Source organism: Mirounga leonina, unplaced genomic scaffold (genome assembly GCF_011800145.1).
Source record: "Mirounga leonina isolate KUSES-001 unplaced genomic scaffold, KU_Mleo_1.0 Mir_197, whole genome shotgun sequence".
Taxonomy (NCBI): domain Eukaryota; kingdom Metazoa; phylum Chordata; class Mammalia; order Carnivora; family Phocidae; genus Mirounga; species Mirounga leonina.
This window is the reverse complement of record NW_023270494.1, coordinates 2,330,193-2,349,761: the sequence shown is the minus strand read 5'-3', so window position 1 is coordinate 2,349,761 and position 19,569 is coordinate 2,330,193. Positions and strand designations below refer to the sequence as shown.

General features: G+C 59.5%; 1 protein-coding gene across 4 annotated transcripts; it reads left to right on the top strand.

The window, feature by feature from the left end:
- The first annotated feature begins 71 nt into the window (after positions 1–71).
- SLC26A11 (solute carrier family 26 member 11) lies at positions 72–19,267 on the top strand. 4 transcript variants are annotated; one of them, XR_004683022.1, is made up of 19 exons: positions 72–152; positions 1,152–1,387; positions 1,905–2,097; positions 2,452–2,537; positions 5,043–5,122; positions 6,195–6,337; positions 7,643–7,818; positions 8,225–8,297; positions 10,375–10,425; positions 12,284–12,344; positions 13,872–13,927; positions 14,002–14,142; positions 15,235–15,362; positions 15,592–15,691; positions 16,123–16,256; positions 16,664–16,736; positions 17,500–17,747; positions 18,343–18,421; positions 18,603–19,267. XR_004683022.1 is itself a non-coding variant. In XM_035025842.1 (17 exons), the coding sequence occupies exons 2-17, from the start codon at positions 1,154–1,156 to the stop codon at positions 17,589–17,591; spliced, it is 1,821 nt and encodes a 606-aa protein (XP_034881733.1). In that variant the 5' UTR covers positions 72–152; positions 1,152–1,153; the 3' UTR covers positions 17,592–18,335. The 4 variants fall into 4 exon arrangements, 2 of the variants coding, with proteins under 2 accessions (XP_034881733.1, XP_034881734.1); XR_004683023.1 differs by having other exon boundaries at positions 18,934–19,266; XM_035025842.1 differs by lacking the exons at positions 18,343–18,421; positions 18,603–19,267 and having other exon boundaries at positions 17,500–18,335.
- The last annotated feature ends 302 nt before the right edge of the window (positions 19,268–19,569 follow it).

Sequence of the window (19,569 nt, the reverse complement as noted above, 5' to 3'; positions counted from 1 at the left end):
CCCCGCCCTCCGGTGGTCACGCGCGCCCGGGTCCCGCCCCCGGGCGATCACGTGCGCTCCAGGCCCCGCCCCCTCTCCTCCCTCCCGCTCCCTTTGCGGTTCCTGCGGACCCCGCTGCGGCGACACCCGGAGACCCCAAGCTGCGGCGCCCGGTGAGTCCACGGCGGGCGGGGAGCGGGGCCTGCGGCCCGGGGCGGAGTGGGCGAGCTTCGGGGGACGGGCCGGGGTCCCCGGGGGTGGCGCGGGGCTCGAGGGTGCGGGCTCCTCCCGCGGGGACCCTTCGCCACTGTGTCTCCACCGCGTCCCCACCAGGTCCCCGCCGCCCTCGGCCTTGCTGGACTGGCCAGCCGGCGTGGGGTCCCCCTAGACCGCAGGGTCCGGGGCAAGCGTCCTCGGGGGTGGGAGGCGGGGTGTGTCCAGAGCCGGTTAGGGGGGTGAGGGGTGGTATGCGGCCGGCTCTGCGCGCGGGGGGCGCCAGGACCCTAGAGGATGCTGCGCGTCCTGAATTAATGGCCTCGGACGCTCTCCCAGAGCCCGCTAGAGTCTCTGGGCGCTGCTGTAGGGACGGGAAAGCCACAGGTGGGGGGCGGGGTACGGCGCGGCCTCAGGGTGGGAGACCCCCAGCCGCCAGCGCCGCAGTGGGTGGAGTCCGCCGTGCTACGTACGCACTTGGAAAGCCTGGGGTGCTCATGGCTGCAGTCCCCCCCGCCCCCGCGCGCACGCCCCCAGCCGGACGAGGGTACCCCGTGGATCCTGCTACTCCTCGCACTGCTCCCCGCTAAATTCCTTGGGGAGGGAAAAAGAAGAAATACAACTTTTCGGGAGGAGAGACGTAGTGTCTCATTAGTGTTTTAAGTTTCTCACTGAGAAATCATATACCGTATTCTTCCTGGCAAGTGTCCGTGGAGAGGAGGCAGCTGGTTGGGGCCGGTGGGGTTCAGCGAGAGCAGCGAGCAGGGGCCAGGGTGGGGGACTATCTTTTCTTGAGGCTCCGTTCTGCACAGGTTTGGCTTCCTTTCAGAACATCTGGCTTAGACCCCGTGGGGGAGACAGATGTGCCTCTCCTGAGGGCCCTAGACCCCGCCCTATCGCTGCATTCTCCCAAGCCCAGACCCTGACTGCTGGTCTTGTGGCCCCCATGCCCACCCCAGGCATGCCGTCTTCTGTGAAGGCGTTGGGTCAGGCCAGGCCCCCGGGTGCCAGTATGGCCCCCCAGGCCCACTGCTGCTCCCCTGCAGCTGTGCAGAGGCGGCTGCCCATCCTGGCTTGGCTGCCGGACTACTCCCTGCAGTGGCTGAAGATGGACTTCATCGCTGGACTCTCGGTTGGGCTCACAGTCATTCCCCAGGCGCTGGCCTATGCTGAGGTGGCTGGACTCCCGCCCCAGGTGAGATGGCTGCCCCGGCCGCCGCCCCCACCCCAGCCTCAGCAACCGCCCAGAAGCAGAGTAGGAATGCACCACCCCCCCTCCAGACAAGCGGTGCGCCAGAACTCCAGCCCCGTGGGGCCCCAGAAGTCTCCGTGTACCGTTTATAGCACATGATTGTCTTGGGGCAGATGCACGGCCCCGTAACACGCGAGGCACTGAGCTAGTTCTGGGTTGTCCGAGGGGGCCAGCAGGATGACTCACCATGGTCTCAAGGACACTGTCTTAGACTCACAGACTGAGGCAAGCATCCAGGCCTTTGCGTCCCTGCTGGCACCCAAGTGGGGTGTGGTAGAAAAGAGGCCCCTAATCGCCGTGGGTCCGCATCATGGCTAACGGGGTGAGCGCTTTGCCCTGTGTGCGCTGCTGTGCCCGTAGTCACGGCGGCCCCCACAGATCCTGTGCTCAGACATCTCCCCCCGGGACTCTGTGGGCCCCCCGTGCACCTCGTCGATGCTCCGTGCTGTCTCCCCACCAGTACGGCCTCTACTCTGCCTTCACGGGATGCTTCGTGTATTTCTTCTTGGGCACCTCCCGGGATGTGACGCTGGGCCCAACGGCCATCATGTCCCTCCTGGTCTCCTTCTACACTTTCCACGAGCCCGCCTATGCTGTGCTGCTGGCCTTCCTGTCTGGCTGCATCCAGTTAGCCATGGGCTTCCTGCGCTTGGGTAAGACTGTCGGGCCTCCCTGCCAGGGGGTACCCAGGCACCTGCCTCCTGGGGATGACCTGGCCCTCAGCCTTTCCATCTTTGCCTCTAAAGGGCTGTTCCTGTGCGTGTGTGAAGGTGGGGGGGGGGTCTCCTCAGCCCTCCGCTATTCTGCTTAGAGGCCAAGACACTTGGGGAAGTGTCCAGGGCCTCAGACCCTACCCTCCCTTCCCCGCTGTCCAAACCTGTCCAGACAGGGTGTGTGGTCCAACAGTGCTTAGCCCCAGTCCCCCCAGACCACCTCTCCCAGCCCATATCCACCCACGTTCTCTGGGACTGGTGGTCCCAGTTCAGTATTCCCTCTTGGCTGGCCAGGCTTTCTGCTGGACTTCATCTCCTGCCCCATCATCAAGGGTTTCACATCCGCTGCCACCATCACCATCGGCTTCGGGCAGATCAAGGTAGGCACGCTGGTTGGCGGCCAGGCCCCTCCTGGGTAGTAGGACCGAGGCTGGCTTCCCTACGTGTGGGCCAGTTCATGTCTTGCTCTTCCAGAGCTCAGAGCACAAGGTGCTCGAGTGGGTCTCCATCGATTCCGGGAGCCCTTGGGGGAGATGCTGAGTGATGGTGGGACCGTACGACAGGTAACTGGGGTGACTGGTAACAGCAGCCCCACCCCTGTTGGAGCTTTGGGGCCAGCGTGCTTGGTCCGCCTCACCGGGCGATTCCGTTCTGCTGCCTTCCCTCGGCCTCTTAGGCCGTCAGCATACCATTAACGTGTTGAAGAGCAAATTATTCCTCCATGCTTGTTTAGCGAGGTGATTTCATTTTAATGTTTTTTCTCCCAGTTTCTGTTCAGGATTTTTTCTTTAAGATTTCATTTATTTATTTGAGAGAGAGAGCACACGCACAAGTAGGGGGAGGGGCTGGGGGAGAGAGAGAGGCAGACTCCCGCTGAGCAGGGAGCCCGATGCGGGGCTCAATCCCAGGACCCTGGGATCACGATCTGAGCCGAAGTCAGATGCTTAACCAACGGCCACCCAGGCATCCCTCTTACAGATGATGTTTTAAACAGAAACATAAAGAGGCAAGGCATTTGAAAAATACTGAACAGGGGCGCCTGGGTGGCTCAGTTGGTTAAGCGACTGCCTTCGGCTCAGGTCATGATCCTGGAGTCCCTGGATCGAGTCCCGCATCGGGCTCTCTGCTCGGCAGGGAGCTTGCTTCTCCCTCTGACCCTCCCCCCTCTCATGTGCTCTCTCTCTCTCATTCTCTCTGTCTCAAATAAATAAATAAAATCTTAAAAAAAAAAAAAGAAAAGAAAAATACTGAACAGAGGGGCTCCTGGGTGGCTCAGTCAGTTAAGCATCCGACTCTTGATTTCGGCTCAGGTTGTGATCTCAGGGTCCTGGGACTGAGCCCCCTGTGGGGCTCCATCCTTAGCGTGCACGGAGTCTGCTTGAGATTATCTTTTTCTCTCCCTTTGCTCCTCCCCCGCTTGTACTTTTTCTTTCTCTGAATAAACAAGTAAATAAAACCTTTAAAAAAAAATCTGTAAAAAATATTAGAACCGATCATCATCAGTGAGCCGAGGACATCATTTCTTTTCACTGGGTGTTCGGTTCCCGAAGGGCAGGTATGGTTTTGCTTGCAGCTGTGGCCACCCAGCCTCGAGCTTTGTATGAAAGGAGGTGAGTGCCCAGCTGGGTGTGCAGAACGGAGCTGAGCCAGATTGTACAGCAGCCTGAGGGCCCACCCCCGTCTCAGGGCCTGCCGTCAGCACCGCTCCTCTCTAAGCCCGTGGCCAGGCTCTGCTCCAGGCTGGCCCGGGAGAGCCTTCCTGAGAGTCAGGGACGGGAGGGTGTGAGCGAGAGGAAAGGAGCAGACCCTTTCTGCATTCCTACTGTGTGCCGGATGCTGGGTTAAACCCTCCCTTGTCTCGGATTGTCCTGATGCCTCCGGGAGGCAGGTTCATCATCATCTGCGCGTAGAGAGGCGGGAATTCGTTAGGTGTGGGTGGACACGGTTTGCGTATGCTATACACACGTATGTCATGGTAAGCTCGGCAAGTGCTGTTTCGTGGGATGGTCCGTCCTTTATTCTGGAAACAATATCTTTCCTTTTTGGTGTCAGGAATGTTCTTTTATGCAGTTGTAACACATAGAAGATAGCTTCTTTATGCACTCGTGCTTGGCAATGCTAGGTTCCCTAAATCTTTAACACCTCGATTGAGTCATGACAGCCATCTGAGAGCCCTAGGCCAGAGTGGGGGTCAGGAGTGGGGGGTTCTCCTGACTGGCCCTGGCAGAGCCCCCTGGGTCCCAGATTTCTGTGTTTCCACACCGGTGTCTGTCCCCATTCGGGGCTGTGTGCATGGGTTTTGGGATCCTTGGTCTGCGCCTCAGCCACCCTACTAACACTCCCCACTCGGTGTCAAGTGGGATAAAGAACTAAAACACAGAGGAGAGCACCTTCTCCCCTCCAAGGACCCTGCCTGCTTGCGCCCCCGCAGCGGTCCTTCCCTGGAGGCCCTCAGAGCCCCTGGTGATTCTGCCCACAGCTCCACTCATTTACCTTCTGCCGGGCGCAGTGCCTGGCAGGTGGGCCTCTGGCCAATGGCAAAGGGGGGCAGGGCCCGCACTGAGTGAGGGCAGGGTGTGTCAAGGGCAGTGGGGCCCACGGGGCAGGCAGGCAGTGACCCTGGACCCTTGACCAGGGCATGGCTGCTTTGAGATCACCCAGACTGATTTTTCTCACAAAGGAGAATTATTCACCAAGAGATGTCTTTGACCATAAACATGAAATGCCTCTTCTCTCGAGGATAATTCTGCTCTCCTGCCCCTGGGAGCTTTGGGAATGGGCAGATGGTCTCCAGAGAGCCTCTGGATGTGACCCCAAGGAAGGGGCCCGAGATGTGCTGAGATGTTGTGGGGGAAGGTTGTCTAATCCAGTCTCTGTTTGGACAGAACCTCCTGGGACTACAAGATATCCCGAGACAGTTTCTCCTGCAAGTGTATCAGACCTTCCGCAAGGTCGGAGAGACCAGGTACCTGCCAGCTGTGTGGTCCCGCTCTTGGTTCCGGAGCCCCTCTCGGAGGCCCCGCCCCATTTCCCGCCGCGCCCCCCCCCCCCCCAGGTGGCATGTATTCCAGTCCCCTGGGGCCTGGCCGCCCATACAGGGTCCCAGAGCAGCGCCACAGGGGAGCGGGTTAGAAACGCAGACCCTCAGCCCTGCCCAGCCCTGCTGCATCGGTTGGGGTTCAGCAGCAGCCCCAGGGAGTCGGTGTGCACGCTGAAGTTTGAGAAGCTCTGCCCCGGGGCCTGAGAGCCGGTCAGCGTGCCCCTGCTCATAGCCTCCGTGGGTGGTAAGAGTGGGAGGGCCGCAAGCAGAGGAAGAGTAGCGGTCTCTCTGAAGGTTTGTAGTTCAGCGAGGAGAACACAGGGCATGGGGGAGGCAGGTGCAAACAGAACGTGCAGGGAGAGAGGATGAGAGCCAGACCGCCGCTCGTGGGGCTCCTTCAGATGAAGGGCCTCTCCCAGAGGGCAGACAGGAGATGCTTCTAGAGGAGTGCAGCTGGAAGCCAGGACCTCTCCTTGGCTGGAGGAACGAGAGGACACAGTGATCTGGAGGGAGCTGCTGGGGGGAAGGGGTGGGACACCTGTGACCGGCTGTCTTCTCCTCCGCTTCTGACCGGCTGTGAAGCTTCCCGGGGCTGAATCCATCCGAGCCAGGGGCTCCCTGGCCCAGGACGTGCAGCCTGGTTGGGGGGGGGGGGTCTCATCGGGGGGGGGCAGGGGATTTGGAGACTGACCGGTCAGAGAGCCTCCCAGGCTGTGAGAAGTGAACCTTCTGGAACAGACGAGGCCCCCGAAGCCACAGAGCTACGTGGCTGTAAATGTGAGCCATAGCCCTACCGCCGTGGTGATCTGGGCCTCGACTCCCAGGCCTGCGTGGTCGCTGAGTGCTGAATCAAGTCTTGAAGGAGAACAGGGATGCATGTGTCTTGGGAAGAAGCGAGCAGAGCAGTCGAGAGAGAGGCGCTCTGGCAGAAGGGGCGATGGAGGGGCAGAGGTGTCCGCCCCGGGCCAGCCTGGGTGTGACCGGTGTCTGTCCGCAGGGTGGGCGATGCCGTGCTGGGGCTGGTGTGCATGGTGCTGTTGCTGGTGCTGAAGCTGATGCGGGACCACGTACCCCCCGTGCACCCCGAGATGCCCCCGGGCGTGCGGCTCAGCCACGGGCTGGTTTGGACTGCCACCACAGGTGAGCGGTGCTCCGGCCGAGGACGGGCCGCAGCCATTCTGCACACCGGGGCGCACCCCGCGAGATTCTCCTGTCGCTGGGCTGGGCGTGACCTGGGCACCAGATATTGAAACTTGCCAGCAGGCTCTGATCCACGGCCAGGGTGCAGAACGGCATTTAGTAGCAGGAGTTCTCAAGCACAGGCGATTTCCACCCCCGGGGACATTTGGCAATGTCTGGAGTCGTTTCTGGTCGAGACTACTGGGTGGGGCTGTCACGGGCACCGGTGGGGAGAGGCCAGGGAGGCTCCCGAACGCCTGCAGTGCACAGCTGATGGCGAAGGATGATCTGGTCCAGAATGTCAACGGTGTGAGGCTGGGAAGCCCTGGCTGGTCCCCGAGGGAGAAATCACACGGATCACGTGCTTCTGTTTGAGCCGCGCAGCTCTGAGCCTGGGTTTCCCATCACACAAATGGGTAGCAGGGCCCTGGGCCTTTCCTGCGCCCTGGAGGGTTGTAAACAGCTAAAATAGTTGTAGTCCTGACGACAACGTCCGTGATAAGAGTGATGCAGCCTTTTGAGGGCTGGGTCGGTGATGGGGCTCATATTCTGGGAAGAGATATCACCCCCATTTAAGAAGCCAGCACAGGGGCACCTGGGGGGCTCAGTCCGTTACACGTCTGACTCTTGGTTTTGGTTCAGGTCCTGATCAGGTGGGATCGAGCCATGTGTTGGGTTCCGCACTCAGTGGGGAGTCTACTTGGGGTTCTCTCTTCCTCTCCTGCCCCTCCCCCCTGCTCGTTCTCTTTCTCTCTCAAATAAGTAAATAAAATATTTTTTAAGATTTTATTTGTCAGAGAGAGAGAGCACGAGCACAAGCAGGGGCAGAGGGAGAAGCAGTCTCCTTGTAGAGAGAGCAAGGAGCCCGACATGGGGCTCGATCCCAGGACCCTGGGATCATGACCTGAGCTGAAGACAGATGCTTAACAACTGAGCCACCCAGGTGCCCCATAAGTAAAATCTTAAAAAAAAAATAGGAAAGAGGGCAGCACAGCTCAGGCAAGAGCCGAGAGGCGGGACCCGAGGTGACCAGTAGACGACGTGGATAGGCCGTGTGTGTCACTGTGGGCCTGTCCCGCCATCTCACATTTGCTGTGGCATCATGTGCTCGTGCCTGCCCCTCGGTCGCTGGTGTGTGTGCTGTTTCCCAGGCTGCAGTGATGGGGGTGGTGGCTGGGGGCGGGTGTCCTGCTTCCCCGGGTGTATTTACTGCCCCAGTTACCCAGAGGAGCCACATTTCACCAACGGGTCTCCCTTCTGTCCTAGCCCGCAACGCCCTGGTCGTCTCCTTTGCCGCCCTGGTCGCATACTCCTTCGAGGTGACCGGATACCAGCCTTTCGTTCTAACGGGGAAGACCACCGAGGGGCTCCCTCCAGTCCGGATTCCGCCCTTCTCAGTGACCACGGCCAATGGGACAGTTTCCTTCACCGAGATGGTACAGGTGGGTGGAGACGGGGAGCCAGGCCTGCTGGGGGGGCTGAGGTGGCCTTGGGGCCTGGTTCCGTGCCTCTGATGCATCTGCTTCGTAACAAGGAGCTCTGAGCCCGGCTGGGACCGCTGAGTCCTCGGGACCGAGGGCCTCTGGGTGCAGGGACAGGCACAGAAGGGTCTGGGCCCGACCTCGAAGGACACCACGTTTAGTTGCACTGTGGACACTGGCAGAGCAGGGATGTGTCCTGTGCTCTGCTCTGCGTCCGGCCCCGGGTGTGAGCTCCCGGCCCTGCAGCTGAAGCACAGCTTCCGGTCAGACGTGGAAGAGTGCATGCCAGCCTTGGTGGGTCACTGCCTGGCCGGCCCCTCCTCACCTTCCCCGGAGGCCCGCTTACTGTCCCTCTCTCCTCTCTCAGGACATGGGTGCTGGGCTGGCCGTGGTGCCCCTGGTGGGTCTCCTGGAGAGCATCGCGGTGGCCAAGTCCTTCGGTAAGATGCCCGCCGTCGGGGCCTCCTGGTGGTGTCCCGGAGCCGGCCTTGCCTGCCTGCTCTCTTGCTTGCTCTTACCTGCTTTGGTTTTTAACAGCTTGAGTTTTTATCCAAGTAACACATGCTCGTGTTTTTAACAAAAAAACGTGTAGTAAAAGTGGATTTATGACAAAAACCCCCATCTAGCGGTGGCTGGTAATGTGTGCCAGCCTGCTGTCCGGAAGGAGAAGGCCCTGCGTTTCAATGCCTTCGCCTCGTGGCGTAATCGTGCCCCCCCTCGGGCTGCCTCCCAGCAGCTCGCGGAGTTTGATCGATCGCATCTCGGGGTCAGATGCCGCGGCGTCCACCCGCCGGACATGTGCGGTTAAATAACTTCGTGGGTCGTAGTGAAACGTAGTAGGTCAGGAAGGGATACGTTTTAAGTCTGTCTTCAGTTTTGGTGTAATTTATGTCATTGAAAGCTTTTACCTAATAGGTAATAATGGCTGTATTTAATGACAGGTTCCCAAGATTCCTAAAAATTTAGCAATGCGCTATTTTCAGCTGGCTGAGTACCCCTGGCCTGTGCTCTCCCCGCCCCCAGGGAGGCCGGGACGCAGTAATCTAGTTAAGCGCCTATTTGTTCAACCAGAACTCAGATTCCTCCGTCAGAGCTGAGGCTGCTCCATCCCTCAAGTGTCCACTCCCTTGGGTCCGCGGGGCGTCCAGCTTTGTGTTGTGCACGTGGATGGCATTTTCCTTTCGTTCTACGATGGTTACGCTCTTGTCACACTGGGGTACAGGTCGATTCTAAAGGTGAAACCCAATAAAGGGCATGCACGTCGCCGTACCTACATGGACCGGATCTGGTTGTGGCAGCATCCTGACCCCCCGTCCTGCCAGGGAGACTCGTGCCTAATGCGCATTCCGAGGGCCCATCCCTGCTAACCACCAGCGGCTGCTCCAGGTCCCGCCGCACGTTCCGATCAAGCCTTCCTGGTGCAGCTTCTGTTTTTCTGATGATCTTTTTCCGGGTGGGGAGTTTTGGGCGTATTTTGGAGTCTGCGTCTTAACAGCGTTTATGCCTCTTGTGACTTTAAAACTGTCTTCTGAAATCACTTGATGTCCCATCCTAACTCGTAAGCTTGTCATTCTCCGAAACCAGGGTTGGAGAACCACAGCCCGCGACCCAAGAGTAAGAGTGGCTTTTACGTTTTTTTTTTTTTTAAAGATTTTATTTATTTATTTGAGACAGAGAGAATGAGAGAGACAGAGAGCACATGAGAGGGGGGAGGGTCAGAGGGAGAAGCAGACCCCCTGCTGAGCAGGGAGTCCAATGCGGGGCTCGATCCCGGGACTCCAGGATCATGACCTGAGCCGAAGGCAGTCGCTTAACCAACTGAGCCACCCAGGCGCCTGGCTTTTACGTTTTTAAACGTTTGAAAAAATTTCCAAAGATGAGGATTTTGTGACACACGAAAAGCGTGTGGAATTTGCATCGCAGTGTTTATATAAAGAGGTGTTCCTGGAACATGGTCTTGCTCACGTGTTTTCAGGTCCCCACAGCCACTTCCAGCTACGACAGGCACCGAGTCGTCGTGACAGGCCGTGGCCCGCAGCGCCTGCAGTGTTCCCAGCCGGCCCTTCCCAGAAACGTTCACCCGCCCTGTGTCCCCGCTGCAAGCTTGCCGGCCCCTCTGTCTGCACGGCCCCGGCTGGGACCTCTGGTCCTCGGCACTTGTAGTCAGGGTTTAGTTTCAGACTTTCTCCGCTTCTTACGGAAGCAGCGTGTGTTTGTGGTAGGAAACGTCCAAAGTGCCGAAACGTAGAAAGGAGCGAATCGCTTGCGACGTCCACCACTACCCCGCTTACCTACGGTTCACGTGTTGCTGTACGTCTGTCTGCTTTTCGTGTGACACAGCGACACAGATGTGTATGCTCGCGTACGCACACGTCTTTTATACGTGTTCACGTGCCGTATTTACGACAAGGAGACGGTGCTGCGGATAGAGGTTTATGATCTGTGTTTTCGGTTCATGAATATTTTCTTAGTGGCGTCGTATATCCGGTGACTGTTTTCATTGTTCTTTCTCTTTAGCTTCTCAAAATAATTACCGCATCGATGCCAACCAGGAGCTGCTGGCCATTGGTAAGCCCCCCGCGGCGGCTCTCTGAGGTCGAGAATGCTTCTCTGCGGCTCGCCTGAGCTGCGCAAGTCGTAGGGATGGTCGCGGTGAGCTTCAGGGAGCAGAGGTGGCCCCGAGTTGGGCCCTTTGAAAGCCTTGTGTGGATTCATCCTTACGCCTCCAGATGGTTCAGTGCAATCCCTAGGAGCAGGCCGCTGAGGTGTGGTGCCCGTGCTGACTGAAGCTTGTTGAGCGCTGGCTGTGTCCCTGACCCTGAGGTCTGTAGCCTTGTGCTGTGTCGAGGAACGCCGGAATGTCCCACCTGGGGTCAGACTGCTGAGGAACGTGGCCAGGCAGGACCTGCTGGTCGAGTGGGTCCTTGACTGCCCTGGCCCCCCGCCCCAGGGCCTCCCTCCAGGCCGGCAGGTGGCTCCGTGAGGACTTGGGGAGGGCCCACTGTGGACGGATCTGTGCCTGGCGTCCCAGTTTTGTTTTGTCTGACCTCTCTGGTGATTCGGTCTGAGGACGTGACATGAATCTTAAATTCAGTTGTCATGACCCTTTTTAATTTTGTGGACACCAGGCCTGTCTGTCTTTGCTTCCTGCCCCTGGTGAGGTGGGCACGGGTCGGAGCGGGCAGCAGCCCCGGGTGCCTTCCCAGCGGAGTCCACGGGAACCTCCCCCGTTACCACTTCACCTTGCGGCAGCTATTTGGACCCGAGCCACTGGCTTTCCCAACGGCAGAGGGCGTGGGGCCCCAGGATGGGTCACAGGAGCTTTGGGGGGGCTCCTCTCTGAGCCCATGGTGGCGGGCATCACCTGGGTGGCTGGTGAGGTGGAGTTAGCCGGGACTGGCTCGCTCCCAGGCAGAGGAAGTCTGTAGACTGACCTTCCCCACACTCAGTAGTAGCAGTTCCGGGTAGGAGTCCTGGGAGCCTCTCCGTTCCATTTCCGCATAGCATAGGACTCCTCTGCTTCTCGGCAGTGATGGGCAAGGAGCAGTCACGAAGCTGAGATTCTTAAGGTGGGCACGTGGACCCCAGGGGCTGCTGACCCGGGGTGTAAGAGAGGCCAGGCAGCTCTCCAGCAGCCACATAGCAAGAGGCCTCCATTGACCCTACAGAACACCACACGGGGAGGGATCCACACATCCCCACTCCTCAAGCGGTAGGGCCCTGACCTGAGTCTCAAGGGGCCATCGTAAGGAGTCAGGGTGACCACGTGTGGTCCATGCATGGCCTTTGCCACGTCCACCGATGTCTGTCCTACTCTTGTGGCATGTGCTGGGCTGTGGGACCCGAGAGGGCCTGGCTCTGAGCGGGCCCCACCCTGAGCTATCTTGAGCCGGTCTTGGACCTGTGAGCCCACTGTGGTGTTTGTGAAGGTGCCAGGGTAAGCCAGATGCTGGCAGGGTTCTGTCAGGTGTGGGTGGGTCAGTGTAACGGGGTGGACACTTACTAGCCATGACCTCCTGTCCCAGCTGGTCCTCTCACGAGAGAAGTGTGGGTCTGAAGGAACTCGTGGGGTACAGCGGGTGGGCAGCTGGCTGCCAGGCAGTCTTAAGTGTCCTTGGTCCCTCCTGGGGAGGTGGGTTCCTCTCCCTGTTACACGTGGGAAAAGGTGTATTTAGCTCACCGGGGCAGGGCCGGGGCCAGAGTTATGTTGCAGTGAGGGTCGGTGAACTTGGCAGAGATCATGGTTTGTTCTTCCTTCCCGGAGGCAGACACACGGACATAGACATAGGACCCTCCTGGGTGATTCCTCTGGCCTTCTATCTTCTGTTTCCTTTCTGGTTTCTGGCCTCCCTTCCCCTGCCACCCCCCATCTGTTTTAAACCCCTCTCCCTCCTGGATAAACCCCTTCCTTCCGCTTTCTCCCCAGGCCTGACCAACGTGCTGGGCTCCCTCGTCTCTTCCTACCCGGTCACAGGCAGCTTTGGACGGTGAGTGACCATGTCCTTCCTTCCCTGTGCCCCAGGGGGCAGGGGGGAGTCCCAGCCCAGGCCAGACGGTCCGCGTCCACCTCAAAGAGCCTGCCCGGTCCTTGGCCACGTCTGGATGCCACTTCGTTCTTCTCTGGGGCAGAAGTCTGCCCATGCCGGCAGCTGGGGCAGAAGAGATCCCTAGATCAGCGGTGTCCGTGGGAGGCAGGAGTGGGGCTTGCTCTGCTGTCCTTGACCATGATCTCATGTGGTTTTCTCTGATAGCCCTGAGCCGTATTCCTAAAATGTTCCCAGCATGTGGCAGCGTTCCTGCATCTCGTGGCAGAGTGCATTCCCAAAGGAAGTGGGGGCAGGAAGCTCCGCACTCTGCCTGGAGAAGAGGGGGGTGGGTCACGCACAGCCTCGCAAGGCAGGGGGCAGGACAGAGGGTGACCTGGGGCTGAGAAGAGGCAAGGGGGCATCAGCCAGCGGGGCCCAAGTACCCGGAACCGCTGGCCCCACCCTGTCTGAGTACCAGACCTCCCCGACACCCCCATAGCACGGCATCCGAGGGGCTCCAGGGCATACTCTGTGTTCCCCCTGTAAATAGTCACAGCGGGGCCCTCGTCTGAGTTATTGGAGGTTACACGGAGGGTGCGCACAGCAGTGCCAGGGGCCGCTCGTGGAATAAAAGCTCGGTTTCCTTGATGTAACTTCTCAGCTGTTTCTGCTGGACGAGCAGCGCGTCAGGCTCACTGGGTCTGTGCCCCAGGTCCGGCACGGCACCTCGTATGTGATGGTGCGTCTTTAAGGAAGGAGATTCCTGCCTAACTGCACAGCAGCAAAGGGAGACTTAGGCTTTCTGTGGGCGTGTACAGACGGACGGACGTATTTCCAGAGGACGTGCCGGCGGGCACAGGTCCTGGCCAGGGTGGTGGGGAGCGTGTGCGAGGCAGAATCCTCACTGTCGCGGAAGCGGTGGCCGTTCCTCTGTGGTCTTCACGGTGGCAGAGGGAAACGTGGGCCCAGGACCAGTTTTTCGGCAGAGATTCGGGTCTGAATGCAGTTTTCCAAACAGACAAAAGGAAAAAGGGAAGTTGAAAAGGCAGAACAGCCAAGTTCACTTCCAGGTTTGCCCTGGCAGGAGCTTGCAGTCCGCATCTGGTGTTTCTCTGCGTTGGCGAGCGCACGCGTGTATGTGCGTGTGCGTCTGCGTGTGGGAGATGCCAGGGTCGTAAGCGGGATGTCACCCCCCTCAAAGGTGTCACCGCGTCTCTCCTTGTCCGTGAACAGAAGGGTCATCCTTTCTAATGGCAGTGGGGAGTGGATGCGTTTGCTCGAACTGCTGGGACTCGGGCTGGGGACATTTATTTCCTCCCCTGCTGGAGGCTGGAAGTCTGAGGTCAGGGTGCTCCTCAGCGTCTCCCCCTTACGTGCCAGTGTCCGCGGGGCCCCGATGTCCCCTCGCCGGTGCTCCTGTCCCGGGAGACCCGCCTCCCCTGCGCTTCCAGGCTCCCACAGCCACTAACGGTGTCTGTCGCCTTGCAGGACGGCTGTGAACACCCAGTCGGGGGTGTGCACCCCAGCGGGGGGCCTGGTGACAGGTGAGCACCCCCCATTGTGCCCGGAGCGCGTGCGGGGGCGCGGCCGGAGGTCACGGGTGCCCCGTTTCCCGCAGGAGTTCTGGTGCTGCTGTCGCTGGACTACCTGACCTCGCTGTTCTGCTACATCCCCAAGTCGGCGCTGGCTGCGGTCATCATCACGGCGGTGGCTCCGCTGTTCGACACCAGGATCTTCGGGACGCTCTGGCGCGTGAAGAGTACGCGCCCTCGCCTGTCTCTCTCTCTCTCTCTCTCTCACACGCGTGCGCGCATCCTGGGTTCTTCCCCCACCGCCTTCCGGGACCCAGGTGGTAGGGCTGGAGCTGGGCATTATCTTTGTTCTGGGAGGAGGTCCTGGGTCAGGGCTTCCTTCAACTCCTCTGGCCGAGAAGCGCCCAGACCAGCTCCATGCAGTGCTGAGCGAGTCTGCAACTCACAGGGTACCCCGCTGCTCGTCCTCCTCCCCTCCCTCCTCCTCTCGACCTCCTTCCCCTCCCCTCTCCCCTCCCCCTTCTCTTCACCCCCTTCCCCTCCTCTTCTCCACCCCCTCCCCTCCCCTCCTCTTCTCCACCCCTCCCCCATCCTCTTCTCCACCCCCATCCTCTTCTCCCCCTCCCTCTTCTCCACCCCTTCCCTCCCTTGCCCCTCCCCTCCCTCCCTCTTCTCCACCCCCCTCCCCTCCCACTCCTCCTCTCCACCCCCTTCCCCTCCCCCTCCTCTCTCCACCCCCTTCCCCTCTCCCCTCCTCTCCCTCCTCCTCTCCACCCCTTCCCCTCCCCCTCCTGCCCTCCCTCCTCCTGTCCACCCCCTTCTCCTCCTCCTGCACCCTTACTGCCCTCTTTTCCTCTTCTCCTCCCCCTCCTCTCCTACACTCCTCCCCATCCTCCTTTCTCACTTCTCCTTTCCACCTCTGTTTCCTCCTTCTCCTCTCCACTCCTCCCCTTCTCCTCCTGCACTCCTCCCCATCCTCTTCTCTCCTCCATTTCTCTCCCTGTTCCTCTCCACCTCCCCTCCCCTCCTCCCCCTTTGCCTCCTGCTCTTCTCCCCATCCTCCTACACTCTTCTCCCTCCTCCTCCCTCTTCCTCTCCACTTCCCCACCTCCCCTTTCTCTGCATTGCTATTCTCTTCTCTCCTCCTCCACCTCTTCCCCCTCATCTCTCTTCTCCCCTTTCCCAGCTCCAAGCCCAGCCCAGCTGGGGGGAAGATGGGAGACTTCCAAGGTGACCAGTGTGTCCGACAGAACAGTCCCCAAGTCCCCCCCAAGCTTACCGAGGAGGGACTGCCCCTCAGCTGGACCGCTCTCTCCCAGGGCTGGACTTGCTGCCCCTCTGCCTGACGTTCCTGCTCTGCTTCTGGGAGGTCCAGTATGGCATCCTGGCCGGGACCCTGGTGTCTGTGCTGATTCTCCTGCACTCCGTGGCCAGACCCAAGATGCAGGTACCAGCCTATCCATTCTTCCTGCAAGAGGGATCCGCTGGCCTTGGGGGGCCTGGTGGGGTGAAGGTGCCATACACTTCACGCGCCCGCTCGTCAGCTCTGCGCTCCCCTCACTTCTGTCGGTCAGGGTGGGGGCCTCCTGCCTGGGCAGGCCACCCTAGCCGAGCTGCCAGGTCGGATGTGCCTCCAGGACATACAGGCTTGCCCCTCCTCTGTCCCCGGTCCCCAGGTGTCAGAAGGGCCGGTGCTGGTCCTGCAGCCAGCCAGCGGTCTGCACTTCCCCGCGGTGGAGGCCCTCCGGGAGGCCTTCCTCACCCGGGCCCTGGAAGGTACGTGAGCCAGGATGAGGTGGGCTGCAGTCACCCCCAGCTCCTGCCGCTGACTCTGCACCCCAGTCTGCTGCCTCAGGACCCCAAGGCCCTGTCCTCAGCTCTCGGGAGCTCGCCCACTCCTGGGTCCAGGACGTTGGGTATCTCGGAGTGGTGTCTGTCCACATGCAGCACGGGGGGCTGTTCCCAATCTCCGTTCCTAAATACCCATCCCTTTCTCTGGGGAGTTGGTATTTAGGGGAGAAAAGGGGGCCTGTTCGTCTTCTGAAGGAAACTGCTGCTCTCTGCAGCCGTCGGGGGTCCTGCCGCCCCTGCCCGCCCCCTCCCCGCGGGGGGATGGAGCTCTGATGGCCTCACTGTGCCCCAGGCGTCTAGCCAGGGCTGCATGCCGCTGCCCGGCCCGTGTGACTGGCTGGCCCCCGTCTCCGCAGCCTCCCCCCCGCGCTGCGCGGTTCTGGAGTGTACGCATGTCTGCAGCATCGACTACACCGTGGTGCTGGGGCTCGAGGAGCTCGTGGGGGACTTCCACAGGCACGGCGTCTCCCTCGCCTTCGTCGGCCTGCAGGTGGGTGTCGTCACCTGCCTGTGAGTCGGTGGTGTTATCCTCCCCGGGGCAGGACGCAGGCGCTGAGGCCGGAGAAGCTGCGTGACCTGCCCAAGGTCACATGCGAGGGTGCTGGGCCCCCCGGCTCCAGAGCTCACTCCTGTCACATCCTTTGTTCTGTTTGCAGAGAGCTCGTTCTCGTGTCTCTCAGAGAGTAATCGCTTTAAAAGTCTCCCTTCTCTAGCGTAGCCGAGGGGCAGTTTCTTCTCTCCGTTTGCCTGAGCGGAGGTGAAGCTGTCCCTGCCGGGAGACTGGGGGAGGCCGTGACACGCGGTGGCGCTGGGCCGGGGGGCCTGCCCCAGCCCACCCATGCCTGCACGCTGCAGCGGGGCCACCCTGCCTGGGATGAGAGTTTCTCTGCCCCGCAGGTTCCTGTGCTCCGTGTCCTGCTGTCCGCTGACCTGAAGGGTGTCCAGTACTTCTCCACCCTGGAAGAGGCAGGTGGGTGCAGGCCGAGTCATTGGAGAGGCCCACGGCAGCGCAGCGCGCCCACAGCCCGCGGGATGGGGGGCAGGACCGCAGGACCGAAACTCAGCCCCAGGAGGGTCAGGGGGTCGGGCGCCCCAGTGCAAGCGTGGGGAGCATGGGTGCGGCACGGTGGGTGACGCGGAGGGCACGGTCAGGGCTCTCCTGTGCTGGGAGTCGCTTTAGGGGTGTCTTACTCACATGCGGCGTTCGCTCCGTGGATGCACAGGCCTCACGCATGCGGCTCGGGGTCTCACAGGCAGGGATAGCCAGAGGCGATGTGGAACGTTTCCATCATTCCAGAAAGTGCCTCAGTCCGTCCTCATGACGCCCACTAGGGGTAGCCACTGTTCGGGTTCCTTCTCTCGTGGGTCAGCTCGGCCTGTTCTAGAATGTCACATAACTGGGATCAGAAGGACTCTGTGTCTGAGTTCTTGGGCTTAACGGGGTGTCGTCGCTGGGAGCAGCTCACATGCCGACCCACAGGAGACAGGGAAGAGACGTGGCCCGGCCATGCTGGGGGACCATGCGGCACTAAGGAAGGGTCATCGGGCGTGGACAGTGATGAGGCGCTGACAGGGACTTAGGCAGAACCTTGCCCGGGCTGGGGGTGCCAGCCGGGGAGACCCCAACTCCCTGTGCACCAGGACTCTGAAGCGCCGGCTCTTCACTCCATCCTGGGACGTGACCCTTCCTCACTTCGCCTCTTTTGTGCTTGCATGCCTCGTATTTTCTGCAGAGAAATACTTGAGGCAAGAACCAGGGACCCAGCCCTACAACGTCAGCGAAGACTCCGTTCCGGAGCACAAGATCGCCCTGCTGAAGGCCTGATGGGGGCGCTGATGGGTGTCTGATGCCTGGGGAGTCTTGCGGAAGGTTCTGGACGCTGTGATGCCGGATGCTGCCCTATAAACGCCTTGGCCCGAGGGCTCTGAGCCGGTGACCCCCGAAGGAGGAAGGAAGCCATTCATGCATCGAGATCCACAGGTGGGACTCTTTGGCTTTCTTTGGGGTGACTGAAAAATCACCTCCCTTCTGTTCCCTGTGCGGGAATCTTTTTCTGAAGAACAGTTTGGAGAGAGCCTTCTAGAACGACAGACCTGTGAGAAGAAAGGGGCAGGATTTCCAGCTGGTCCAGGGGAAGAGCCCTCACAGCCCAGCACCTTCCTGGCTACAGGGGGCGGTGGGGTTGGGCAGCTCCGAGGCGGGTTCCAGTCTGGGTGGCGGCGTCTGTCCTGCTGTGGGGAAGGAAACCGAGATGGGCGAAATGACTTAACGTGTCTGTGAAAGATAATTTTGTCGTCAGTGTTTTTTAAATTAAAAAAGCAAGAGCTTTGGTGTTTTTGTAAAAACCGTAAATGCTTATTGTAAAACGTACAGGAAATCCTCTCTTCCATCCACTTGGGTGGCAGTCCAGGCCCCCTCCCCCCCACCCCGTCTGTACGTCAGCATGTGGGGGTGTGTCCCCAGCTGCGTGTGGATGGGGTCATTGCATACATGGTGCTCTGTGACCCACACTTTCATGCAGTCCTTGCTGTGAATGACTCATTGTGATAATAAATAGAGAATATGTGATCTGCAGCGTCTGCAACGTGCTTTATTCTGTGTCTGTGTCACAATGGACTCCCCGAGACTCTGCGTGTGGACTTCTCTCATCCAAGGTGTGTATACCTTTCCACCCCTGCCGTCACAGCCAAGGAAGGTTGGGCTCCTGGGCCTTCTTCGAGAAAGAACTCAGTGTGCGGGTAGGCCCCGTGGAGCTCCCCAGCATTCCCACCAAGACACGTTCTGGCCCCCCGACCAACCCCCACCCCTGAATCTGCATTTCCTTACCTCGAGCAGCTCTCTCTCTGCACAAACGAGCATGTCCTGGAGCCCTGTGCGCTGGGCCACCCCTGCCCAGGGCCCCGTGGAGCATCCGTCCAGTGGTTCCTGGCCCCCAAGCCAAGCATGCCCCTTCTTGAGCCAAAAGACCTCCCATTCGCAGAGCAGGCGGATCCGTTGGCTCTGTCAGGACCTGGGCCCTAGGATCTTCACCCAGAGCCGCACCTGTGACTCGGAATCCACTCCAACAAAGCCCGAGCGTGTCTGCCAGGAAGCAGATCCAAGGATGGTTAGCACAACCTCATTAGCAATTTTAGAAAATGAAAGCAAGCTGAATGTCTCCATTTAGGAACGTCTTGGCCACGAAACACACGCGCTGGGATGCTGTGCGGCAGTTAAAGGAACAGGGTGGAGCTGTGCATCTCTACACACTGGTGTCTGAAGAAAAAGAGCAAGTTGCAGAGCGATGCTCATCTTAAGAGACATTTGTGTGAACACACCCACGGAACGATGCGGCGATGTCTGTACGAGTTTAAAAAAAGTCCTGGAAAGATACACATCAAACTGATAAAAGGAATTATGTTGATGTTACACTGCTTGGGTTGATTTTAGCCATCTATGAGTGGTTTAATTTCTCAACGATACATTAGTATGTAGTTAAAAATTAAGTTATGGCTTGAAATTAATTTATATTACTATAATACATAATTAAATTATACACTTGTTAAGTTTAAAATTTATAGTTTATTAAATTATGAACTTACTAAATTTATAATTAAGTTATAATTAAAGCTTCATTTCAGAAAAAGCGAAAAGACTGGAATGGACCACGGTGTGGAAGGACTTTGGAATTCAGTGCCTGAGGATGTGGGGCTGGGTGGTCAGCAGACGCGCCCCTCCGGGCCTCGGCCTGTGCCCCAGGGCCCGCGGGGCAGAGCTGACGGTACTGCTGTCTGGTGTAGTCGCCTACAGCTGGCTGGCGGGG

What these genes read in the sequence shown, in the direction of transcription:
- SLC26A11 (XM_035025842.1), top strand. Translation starts at nt 1,154, where the DNA reads ATGCCGTCTTCTGTGAAGGCGTTGGGTCAGGCCAGGCCCCCGGGTGCC. An exon ending in CCTTCACCGAGATGGTACAG is followed by an intron (nt 7,819 to 8,224) that starts GTGGGTGGAGAC and finishes CTCCTCTCTCAG; the next exon opens with GACATGGGTGCTGGGCTGGC. An exon ending in CCTCACCCGGGCCCTGGAAG is followed by an intron (nt 15,692 to 16,122) that starts GTACGTGAGCCA and finishes CCGTCTCCGCAG; the next exon opens with CCTCCCCCCCGCGCTGCGCG.